Source organism: Lissotriton vulgaris, chromosome 8 (genome assembly GCF_964263255.1).
Source record: "Lissotriton vulgaris chromosome 8, aLisVul1.2, whole genome shotgun sequence".
Classification (NCBI taxonomy): domain Eukaryota; kingdom Metazoa; phylum Chordata; class Amphibia; order Caudata; family Salamandridae; genus Lissotriton; species Lissotriton vulgaris.
This window is the reverse complement of record NC_141696.1, coordinates 604,028,875-604,041,114: the sequence shown is the minus strand read 5'-3', so window position 1 is coordinate 604,041,114 and position 12,240 is coordinate 604,028,875. Positions and strand designations below refer to the sequence as shown.

The following is a 12,240-nucleotide window of genomic DNA, read 5'->3' as shown; positions in this document are numbered from 1 at the left end:
GGAAGTGTCTGCTGTTCAAAATGCTATGCTGTCAGAGGCAAACAAATCACAACCAAGAGTCCAGTTATTCAGCTCTCTAATGGGAGGTGTTGAAGCCAAAACAATGGGGTTCAGTTCCAAGGGAGAGAGGAGTAAGATTCCCCTTCTCGTGAAGTATAAAATATACTATTGTGAAGAACAGTGGTCCATAGGATTGAGTTTTCACAAGGACAAATACAAATATAGACTCCAATCAGTACTATATTGACAAGATTTTCAGTACCCAGCCGGGCCTGAAATTTTATTTCAAATATAGGTAAATTTAAAAGACCATCAAGGAGGTCTAATGTGAAAGTTGATAGGGTACAAGCCTGTACCTATCCAAAAGTACACTCAAGAAGAATTCAAGAGTAGGAAGAGAGCAAGGAAAAAGAGGGTAAAGAGTATCAGGCAAAAAGAACAACGGAGCCAATTGTCCCTTGCATCAATAACATATTAGCACGGCAAGTTCAGACAACCAATTCATGTAACAGTATAAACACAATGGAGAAGTTACAGAATCGGAGTAAGTGTCGACGGCGTTTCGATCCCCGGCTCCTAGTGAACTGGGATCATCATCAGGACTGTAAGAGTGTATTGCCTGTATGTGCTTTCTTTAAAAACCTTTCCGAGCGATCAACATCAGCCTCCTCGGTGTCCTATTTGGGTAGGTTCTGGGGGGGGTGCTGCCATAAGTTCCTATCTTATGATGAGTAACGCTTGAAGAATCCAATTATCATGGAACTGGTTTCGTGTATATTCCACCGTCATAGGTGTATACACTAGGACTTCGAAGGTCTTAGCGAGGAGTTAATAGTCCTTTACTCGCGGTCCGAGTAGGCAGCAAGCGGTATGCACAGTGGCAGCAAGTGGTATGCACAGTATACACCTATGACGGTGGAATATACACGAAACCAGTTCCATGATAATTGGATTCTTCAAGCGTTACTCATCATAAGATAGGAACTTATGGCAGCACCCCCCCAGAACCTACCCAAATAGGACACCGAGGAGGCTGATGTTGATCGCTCGGAAAGGTTTTTAAAGAAAGCACATACAGGCAATACACTCTTACAGTCCTGATGATGATCCCAGTTCACTAGGAGCCGGGGATCGAAACGCCGTCGACACTTACTCCGATTCTGTAACTTCTCCATTGTGTTTATACTGTTACATGAATTGGTTGTCTGAACTTGCCGTGCTAATATGTTATTGATGCAAGGGACAATTGGCTCCGTTGTTCTTTTTGCCTGATACTCTTTACCCTCTTTTTCCTTGCTCTCTTCCTACTCTTGAATTCTTCTTGAGTGTACTTTTGGATAGGTACAGGCTTGTACCCTATCAACTTTCACATTAGACCTCCTTGATGGTCTTTTAAATTTACCTATATTTGAAATAAAATTTCAGGCCCGGCTGGGTACTGAAAATCTTGTCAATATAGTACTGATTGGAGTCTATATTTGTATTTGTCCTTGTGAAAACTCAATCCTATGGACCACTGTTCTTCACAATAATTGATTGCCCAAGGTCCCTAGGTACCCATTGGGTCTGCCTTGTTTTTTGAAAATATGTATAAAATATACTAGCATTTTTTAAAGATGTATGCTAGCATAAGTATTAAAGGGGAGAATGAGGACATCAGCCTCTGACTCATCTTCTGAGCAGCTGTATGTTTATTAGACAAGGCAATGGCATCTGAGGCCGGCCCAAATAGGTATTTGTGAGGAAGAGCTTGCCTTTACCCCTATAATCAGCCCGCATCGGAGCTTTTCCACGGAACTGCCTGGCCCGGACACTGAAGGGTTAACTAAAATAGAGACCTCTTCCCTACAGGAGAGCCCCAACCAATGGGAGAAGAGCGGCACCATTAGGAGGGCGGAGCGGACGGCTGACGGAGAGAACCCGGAAGACGCGAGGAGGAGCGGAGAGGAGGATGCGAAACCCACGAGGAAGACCGGCAACACCGAGGACCGCCTGCGGACACCGAGGCTCCAGGACCGGACGAAGAAGAGGCTGCTGTCGGAGAGGACGAAACCTGGTCCGAGGAGTGGTGGATACCCCCGGAGGACGCCCAAGTGCCGCCGTAACTCTGGAGAGTTACGGCTAACACAGTGAGTGAATCGGGAAAGGGGGTGGAGGGAGGGGTCAGTATTCCGGGCTTGTGCTGGGCACGGGTTTTCTAGCCTTTTGTTTTTTGATTGTTACTCGGGCAGAGAAGCGGAACGCCGTATAGCGTAAGGAAACGTGGAGCCGGCATATAGGTCCGCTGCTAAGTCGCAAGGTCTCCACTTCTGTTGGGCATAGAAGTAGCCTGTGGGCTGATTCTATTTTTCTTTTGCTTTCCTGCACCAACCTGTTTACCCTACCTTTGAGACTTGTTACCTGAAGTAAGGACAAGCCTGTAGACACACTCTGCCTCTATTTATTTAGCCCACATTATTCCCTCCTTCGTCCCTTGAGCACTTTGGGGTTTTCTTGGTGATGGTACAATGTACTAAAGTCGGACAAATATAATTACCACCCGTCTCTCTCTCTCCACGCTACCCGGGGAACCACCACCCTACCTACCTGAGAGGAGAAGAAGACGACGACGGCCAAGGGAATCCTGTGTACCACTGGGATGACCTACCACCAGAAGACTTCATTCTCTTTCAATGTTGTTTCAACTTTGTTTCATACATAGAACTGTAAATAAATACTCCAAAATAGATCCACGCATAAGACCTCCTAGTTTCTTTTTCCGCCCGTCCCTCTCACATCTGGTGTCAGAAGTGGGATCAGGAAAAATGGAGGCCGCGTTTAAGAAAATGGCGGAAGGACAAGAACAGTTGGGCAAGATAATGGAGAAATTCCTGGCTGTTGCGGAAGAAGATAGGGAAAAGCTCCATAAGACTTTGACTGAACAGAGCCATGCCCAGGAAAACGTGATAGGGAAACTGGCAGATACACTCAGCCAACCACGAGGACATACCGGTTTACCCTCCATGGTGTTGCAGAAATATGTTGAGGGAGAAGATCCCAATTTTTTCTTTTCTAATTTTGAAAGAATGGCGAGAGCAGCAGGGTGGTCCCTAGACAAATGGGGGCAATACTTAGGTCCACTTCTCTCAGGAGAATTACAAGCGGCCTATCAAGCAGTAAATCCTCAAGGCCTTATCCCTTATGATGATGTGAAGAAAAGCATATTAGAAAGACTGGGGATAGATGAAGATACGTACAGAATAAAGTTGAGACAAATTAAGGAGGGACTAAAGGAAACTCCCAGAGCTCTAGCATACAGAATTAGAGATATGGCTGATAGGTGGCTGAAAACCCAAACAGCAACTAAAGACGAAATAATGGAAAAGATCTATCTAGAACAGTATCCGAGTTCCTTGTATCCCCATATACAGAAGTGGGTACGTCAGCACACTGGTTTGACTTTAGATAGAGCCATAGAGATAGCCAGTGCCTTTCATAGGGCTCAAGAATCACAAAAGGGGCGAGAGGAACACAATTGGAAGAAACCAGGATATCCCCCAGTCAAACCAGGGACTTCCTCCACCAAACCATACAGACCACCCTCCCTTAAGCCTGAGTCTGTTACGCTTTTTCCTAGTACTGTGACCCCTCCCATCAGGGCACCTACTCAACCCGGACCCCAGTGTTATAATTGTGGGGCCTTTGGCCATATAGCCAGGGTCTGTCCCCAGAAAGAGGAGCCTATGGAGGTGGGACTCGCCCGCTCCTACTATTGTAGTCCTTCAGGAGCCAGCTGTCCCTACCATCGAGAAGTCCTAGTCAATGGGGAAAGAAGACAGGCCTTCATAGACACTGGTTGCTGGCAGAGCGTAATACAACCCCAAGCTGTACCCGGAGGGGTTCCACCACTGCTAGGTGAGGTTGACATTCAATGTGTTCATGGGACACCCGGAGATATCCTGCGGCTGACCTGGTATTGGGGAATGACTACCCCCACACGTCGAAACTAGTAAAAGAAACATGGACGGAGGGAGAACAGTGGAGAAGTACTGCCCCTTTTTCACAAGACTTAGAGCCAGGATTCCCTGAGGGCAAACCAAGAAAGAGCGGAAAACCGAAAAAACGAGAAAAAAGGGATTGGACCAGAGTAGGTTTAACTCAGAGAATTGATTCCCCCCTTTTTCAGGACGATCAAGGATTCCATTCAGCACAACGAGAAGATCCCTCTCTCAGAGAAGCCTGGAACAAGGCTCAGGACGAGGAAGACCCAGACCAAGTAGGTCCCCAGTTTGTTTGTAAAAAGGGCTTACTTTATCGGATAGGGAGGAGGGACATGCCATTTCAGTTGTTGGTACCCCAACAGTATAGAGAAAAGGTATTAATTATAGCCCACAGTCATTAATTGGGTGGCCACTTTGAGGAGGAAAAGACAGAGAAAACTGTGCTAGAAAAATTCTATTGGCCCGGCATTTACCGACAGATACGACAGTATTGTAAAGAATGTCCAATCTGTCAAAAGAATAGTAGAACCACCCCTCCGAAAGCCCCTTTACATCCCCTACCCATTATTCAAGAGCCTTTTTCGAGAGTACCAACAAAGTATTGATGGTGAATTGCCTAAACAAGAAAGACAGGAGTTGGAAGCCCGGCTAAAACCATTGGCTGGTGTATTTTCCCTCGAACCAGGGAGAACAACGATTGTAGAACATGCCATCAATACTCCATCAGGCAAGAGGCTAAAACTGCGGCCTTACCGCATCCCAGAATCCCGCAGGCAAGCGGTAGAACAAGAAGTAACAAATATGCTGCACATGGGCATAATAGAGCCTTCTAAAAGTGAGTGGAACTCGCCCATTGTTTTAGTGCCTAAGCCCGATGGGTCCATCCGCTTCTGCATCGACTTCCGGGAGGTCAATGAAATCTCCCAATTTGATTCCTATCCCCTCCCGAGAGTCGATAAGATGGTGGAACGCCTTGGCACGGCCCAGTACATCAGCACTTTAGATTTGTGTAAGGGGTACTGGCAGGTCCCCTTAAATCCCCAAGATAAAGAAAAAACAGCCTTTTTCACACCCAGCGGGTTGTACCAGTTCAAAGTTTTGCCTTTCGGCTTACATGGAGCTCCAGCCACTTTCCAAAGATTAATGAAGCATGTCTTGAGACCCTGTGAAAAGTTTGCAGCAGCCTACATTGACGATATAGTTATCCATAGCACGTCATGGAATGAACATCTGTCCCACCTTGCTAGAGTCATACAAGAACTAGGGAAAAGCGGACTGAACATTAATCCTGCCAAAAGCAAGTTGGCTGCTCGTTCGGTAAAGTATTTGGGATATCTTATTGGAGAGGGATATATAAAACCCAGAGAAGAAAAAATAGCAGCCATAACATCCATCACCTTTCCTAAAACAAAAAAAGAACTGAGAGCGTTCCTTGGGGTGTACAGGAGATTTATTCCGAATTGTTCTCAGTTGGCTTCCCCCTTGACAGATTTATTAAAGAAAGAGATCAAGACAGCACAAGAATTAAAAAATCCTTCGCCTACACTTACAGAGGCCTTTGAGAAGTTAAAACAGGCCCTCACTTCCCGACCAATCTTACTTAGCCCTGGCTATACTAAGCCGTTTGTCTTGCAAACAGATGCCTCTGACACAGGCTTGGGGACAGTATTGTCCCAAAGGGACTCTCATGGTCAAGAGAGACCTATATTGTACATCAGTAGGAAACTATTCCCCAGAGAAAAGAAGTACGCAGTGATTGAGAAAGAGGCCCTAGCAATCAAATGGGCCATAGAAACCCACAGATATTACTTAGAGGGAAGGGAATTCACTCTATATACAGATCATGCCCCACTTGAGTGGCTAGCTAAAAACAAAGGACACAATGACAGGATTCTTCTATGGTTTTTAACACTCCAGCCCTACAGGTTCCAGACACCATCGAAAGGGCAAAGAACAAACCAATGCTGACTTTTTGTCCAGATATCCACTCGATCCTTTTCTTGCTGGCAAGAAAGTTAGGGAAGGGGGATGTGAGGAGGAGCTTGCCTTTACCCCTATAATTAGCCCGCATCGGAACTTTTCCACGGAACTGCCTGGCCCGGACACTGAAGGGTTAACTAAAATAGAGACCTCTTCCCTACAGGAGAGCCCCAACCAATGGGAGAAGAGCGGCACCATTAGGAAGGCGGAGCGGAGCGGACGGCTGACGGAGAGAACCCGGAAGACGCGAGGAGCGGAGAGGAGGACGCGAAACCCACGAGGAAGACCGGCAACACCGAGGACCCGCCTGTGGACACCGAGGCTCCAGGAACGGACGAAGAAGAGGCTGCCGTCGGAGAGGACGAAACCTGGTCCGAGGAGTATTGGATACCCCCGGAGGACGCCCAAGTGCCGCCGTAACTCTGGAGAGTTACGGCTAACACGGTGCATGAATCGGGAAAGGGGGTGGAGGGAGGGGTCAGTATTCCGGGCTTGTGTTGGGCACGGGTTTTCTAGCCTTCTGTTTTTTGATTGTTACTTGGGCAGAGAAGCGAACGCCGGATAGCGTAAGGGAACGGGGAGCCGGCATATAGGTCCGCTGCTAAGTCGCAAGGTCTCCACTTCTGTTGGGCATAGAAGTAGCCTGTGGGCTGATTCTATTTTCCTTTTGCTTTCCTGCACCAACCTGTTTACCCTACCTTTGAGACTTGTTACCTGAAGTAAGGACAAGCCTGTAGACACACTCTGCCTTTATTTATTTACCCCACATTATTCCCTCCTTCGTCCCTTGAGCACTTTGGGGTTTTCTTGGTGACGGTACAATGTACTAAAGCCGGACAAATATACTTACCACCTGTCTCTCTCTCTCCACGCTACCCGGGGAACCACCACCCTACCTACCTGGGAGGAGAAGAAGACGACGGCCAAGGGAATCCTGTGTACCACTGGGACGACCTACCACCAGAAGAGTTCATTCTCTTTCAATTTTGTTTCAACTTTGTTTCAAACATAGAACTGTAAATAAATACGCCAAAATAGATCCACGCATAAGACCTCCTAGTTTCTTTTTCCGCCTGTCCCTCTCACATCATTCTATCTTGGAAATATTTGAGACCTATGAGCCATGCCAAGGGCACATCATCAAAAATGCTTTGAACTTCTCTTTTGCCACTTGAATGATTTTTACGGTGAAGTGAGCTAGAGCCCATGTAGGCAATGTGTCGAGTGGTGGTGCGACTTTGGAGCACCAACAGAATCATTAAGCAGGCATGATTGAGGTCATCTGAGGAGAGTGATCCTGAGGGTAATGGAGCACTGTGAACAAATAGGGGAAGGCGTTATTCTGCACAGGGTCACCTGAGAGAATTGGGTACACCAGCTTAGATTTTTTCAGTGTTGTGATTTTTTCCAATTACGAAAATTCTAGGATCAGGGAACGGCTTTGTAACAGGGTTGGGATGGGAGGCCTTGAGGACTGGTGGACCCCTGACCCTAACGCCCCTCCTTCCCCGCAGACTGACTCTCCGAGGGCAGAATGGGAAAGCCTTCTGGAACGGGACGGTGAATATGACCCCGGCGCCTTTAACTGGGCGTATGACGACCTAGACGAGACTCCGCCCCCTGCTGACGTCAGAGGCTCCAGATTGGTGAAAGGGCAGGAATCCTGTATGCGGGGTGTGACATCACCCCGGAGGTCGGAGAAGGAAGCGGAGAAGAAGAACCGAAGGTGAAGCGAGGAGAAGACGGAGAGGACGAGAGAAACAAGAGCGGAGAAGAGCCAGGAGGCCAACGACCCCGTGAACCGCCGTGCCACACTCCAGAGGGAGGAGTGTGGCTTTCTCAGGTACAGCGGCGTTGGGCAACCTGGGTGGGGAAAAAGAGCGCCCCTTTGTAAATACTGTAGATTCCCCTGTGTGTGACTTTCCTGTGTTCTTTCCCACCCTCCACCCCTCCTTCCCATCCCACGTTCCTCACGCCACTCCTTCTACCTGAGCACGAGCACGTTCGTCTTGTACAAACCACGGGTGCTCCCTCACAACCACTCGGTCCCAACTCGGGTAAGCCGGTATCAAGCAACAAACTAACGGCTTCCCTCTGTTGGTCTCTTTTCCCTTGCGGTCCGGAGACGGCGTACCGGAGTGGGAGAAGAAGACATCTGCCAGGAGCCACCTCGGCCAAAAGACTCCGCCACCACGGACAATCTGGATTTCGCAAGAGAGAGACTCACCTTTCGAACCCAGCGAACCCTGAAAATAAAACCCAGTTTGAAGAAATACTCTGGTCTTCAGCCTGTTACTGTTACTGCGCCCATTTCCACCTCCCCTCCCACGCCCACAGGCTTCAAGTCGCCAAATGATTTGGGGAGGGGTAAAATTTCCACAAAGAAAATGGTCTCTAGATGGCATCTTTTGTGGGACGATCTGTTTGGAGATTGTTTCCTGCCAGGAAGATGAATGGATACGCTTTGGCGTATCTCTGAGGACCTTGTCTACCATTCTTAAACAGCTTTCGGGTTTATCGATGCAGCTGATAGCAGGGGATGGCATTGTGTTACCTGCCTAAACACCATATGAAGATTTCATGTGGATCCAACAAAAACATTTTCTTGTGGCATCTGTGCCAGGTTTTAAACCTTGAAATATTTGGAAGCAATATCTGATCTAGTCAGAACCGAAATGATGAGGAATTTCACCTGTAAAGCAATGAGTAAGCTCCAGTCAAGAATCAACTCTGAACAGAAAATCAGGATTCTAATGCAAGTGTCCCAGCTAGCATCTATTATACTCTGTCACATCAGGTGGAGGGAGGTATGGCTGAAACAGCATGATGCCACATGGAGGCACTGGAGAGATATTGCCGGGGCAAAACTAGCACCAGGAGATATATTAATAAGGTGATGAATTAGCAGGAAGACACATTCATCAGAAAGAGCTTACATTTTTTCTTTTTTTAATGTTATCAGTTTATCAGCTTCATTTCAGGAACTCTTACCTTTCTACTGCTAAAACCTCAATGCCTGATGAACTGCTGTTTCCATATTTGAAGGTGATAAGTTCAGGGTGTTTCTTTTTGGAAGTGATCTTAACCACAGAGTTAAGTGCTTGACGAGACTGTATGTAAGCCAAACCTTTCCGCGATGGAATCTCCCTCAAGCAGAACATGTGCTTCGCAGTGACGAGGAGATGGCTAAAAATCAGAAACAAGGGTATTAATATCACAAAGAATATACACAATACGTAATGGCGCAAGTGGCTGAGTTATACAACTTGAGGGGAACTCGATAATTATTCAAGTAGTAAACTTGGTCCCATTACAGATGCGCAAAGCTGCAAATAATTTCTTGATGATTAAAGGAGTAAATTATTTTATATTCCTTAACGTTTGTGCACATCAATTGGAAAATATGGAAATTAAGATCTAAATGTTGCACTTAATCCTGAAAAAATTAAATTATAGCCAAATGCAAAAGACTAAAGGAACACAGAGCTATGGGAAGGTAGAACTGGGAAACATACACACACACTCATAAACCTCATAGATGCGATGGACTTGCTTGACACATTCATAGCACATCTGGTATGGTAAGGACTTCTCCAGCATATCCTAGCACCTACCCTCAGCGGGGCTGTAAGAACACAAGACTATCAGGGGAAAAAATGAGACAAGGAATAAGGATGGCATGGGGTGCTACACAGTACATATGCCCCCCCCCTCCAGGGAAGAACAACTGGGGGAATTTACCCACCTCTGTGTTACCCTAAATGTGAAAACTACACCCTAAGAAATCATAATTTCTTCTCACCGGACATGATGAAAGACTGCACTGGTCAGACTCTGGGTCATATGGCAACCAGGGAAGTCTCCCAACCCTGAGCATTTTTGAAACCAACACACCTACAAGATTCCAGGGTGGTTTGACTTGCATGGATTACCGCAAGTTTTCTACCGTAGAATGTCTTCTGAACATCAAAGAATGAGTCAAAGAAGACAACTTTGATCATATTTGTGAGAAAGAAAACTTGCCGGTTTCCAGCCAATGGTCAAAGTCCTACCACGCTGCATTTTCTCAATTAAACTGCTGCCTCCCATGAATGGGTGCACCGAATGAACATGTTACTTACCTTCGAAAATGCTCTTTCTGATAGAAAATGTATCTAAGAGCAGACTCTTCACCGTGGGAATGTCCCCAAGCACCAGACTGGATCCAGGAACTCAAAATAGCAGTGCTCATGAATGTCGGGACGGTGTCCTGCAAATCTGCGACAACTTCATTCCGCTCCGAAACTTATGGTGGTCTGTCTGTGGAATGGCTTACATCAAAAAGCATTGGCATAGCCAATAGTTCTCGTCTTTTGGATGTGAATGCAGACTTACTAGTTTTGCCATTGTTTTTTGCCAATATTGTTGAACATCAAGAGAAAAAGTTAAAAGTGTGATGATGTGCATGCGTTCACATGTTAATATAGGCTAGGGAGGAAGGAAGAGCAACTTGGAACAAGGAAATGTAGCACATAAGTGAGAAAACAGGGAAAGACGTACTCCCATTGAGCGGTGGTGTCAAAATATGAAAGTGAGTATTGATATGTCATGAAGCACCTAAGAGCGAGTGCACCATAAAATACCCAGATGTGCATGTCGTTGGCAGCAGTAACTTGGGCTCGCATATACAAGGCATGTAATCTGATGCGCGTCACTCATGACATCACATTACAAATTGCAAAAGAACAACAAAAAAAACAGACATAAAAAAGATTATGACAAGTGTTTTTGAAGTCTGAAAGCAAGCCAAGATTAACAACCACATCAACAGGTGCTCGCAATCCCAGCTAAACATGAGCTGAGCTGAAAACACCGAAAAATAAAATAAACAATGGGGAAAATTTCACAGCAAGTTTTGGATTTGAAAATGTTTTGTTCTTGGGCTAGTCACTACCTCCTGTGCCAAATCGTAAGAGGAATAGCGCTTTTGATGGGTTGATAATGCTGGGCAGACTGGCTAAGAAAAGGAAATTACATATCAGAAACTGCCTGCCTAGCGGGTGAAGTGATGTCAGATCCTGCAGCCTGCTGGTTGCCCATGATGGTAAGAGGGCAAACTAAAAGGGTTTTGAGCATGTGGCTGCAGGAGTGGGTGGTGGACTGGTTACACCTCTGGTTGCATGTCCCACAAGGCTTGTGGCAACCTGTGGGTCTAGGTGGCTGGGCAGGAATGGACAACCTGGTAGCCCAACCGTAGGCGCAGAATGGATAAAAGGCAGAATGGGGTTGAAGTGGGGCCATGGAAAGACCCAGATATTTGGCAGTGGTCAGGTTGTTCCTAAAGCACTCCAATGTGGAATCTGCCTTATTGTGGGTGCCATAGAAGAACAGGTCTATAAGGGATGCTTAAACATCCCTTGAAAAGTCAGCTGATCTCAGCTAGGTGTGGTGTCTGAGTGCCACTGACAATGCAATCACTCTGCCTAGCAAATTGGTTGTATCTTGACCGCAGAGAATGGTGAACTTTGCTGCATCCCAGCCACTGGCCACAGCCTGGGTCTGTATGGCTCAGACTTCCTTTGTGACCATTAGCAACACTTGCACAACCAAATCCAAAATTGTGAGCAGTGTAGTAACCAAAAACATGAAGAGAACATTCTCTTGCCGAATGTATCTGGTGGAGTGAAAGAGTGCATGCCAGGGTTAATTTTGGAGGTGGCAACCTAGGCAATCAGACTCTCCGGAGTGGGGTACGCAATCAGACTCTCCCGGAGTGGGGTACGGAGTGAGTTAAGCTGGCAGCAGGAAATTGTTCGGTGCACAGGAGCCCCTATGCAGGGCTTGGCCCTTCCCCCGATCAGGACATCTGTGAGGGCTTCACTAAAGGGGAGAAGAGGTTCTGTGGGGGCAACTCCCGGCTGAAGCTTCTTTGTAAACCATTTTGTCTTGACTGCCCGTGAGGGCCCTCCTCTCCACCATGGCAAAGGAAGCCCCTTCCTGTGTAGCAGTATTAGCAGGAGAATCTAGGCCAGTGACTGGGGAAGAATCCAGACCACCGGCATCCACTATCTACTGATTTTCGTTGTCCTCAACTCTTCTAAGGAATTCTGGTAACCATAAGGATCCTTAGATCCTCCCCAATCATACTCCTCACAAGGCCTATCGAAAGAAGAAGGCTCTGGCTCAGACTCATGAAGTCAAGTTCTGATTGTCAGGCGACACCGATCCTGCTCAGTAGCAGAGTCGAGTATGATGATTGAGGGAGGGGGGGGCGGGGGGGGCAGTGCTATAGGGATCATTT

At 46.8% G+C, this 12,240-nt stretch overlaps 1 protein-coding gene across 6 annotated transcripts in view; it reads right to left on the bottom strand.

Moving 5' to 3' along the window:
• Positions 1 to 12,240, bottom strand: part of TBC1D23 (TBC1 domain family member 23) — a 714,314-nt gene that overhangs the window by 134,678 nt on the left and 567,396 nt on the right. For all 6 annotated transcript variants that reach the window (XM_086934466.1, XM_086934463.1, XM_086934462.1 and 3 more), the window contains one exon: positions 8,952 to 9,146. In XM_086934466.1, coding sequence (XP_086790592.1) covers positions 8,952 to 9,146 — 195 coding nt within the window. The remainder of the gene's footprint in view (positions 1 to 8,951; positions 9,147 to 12,240) is intronic.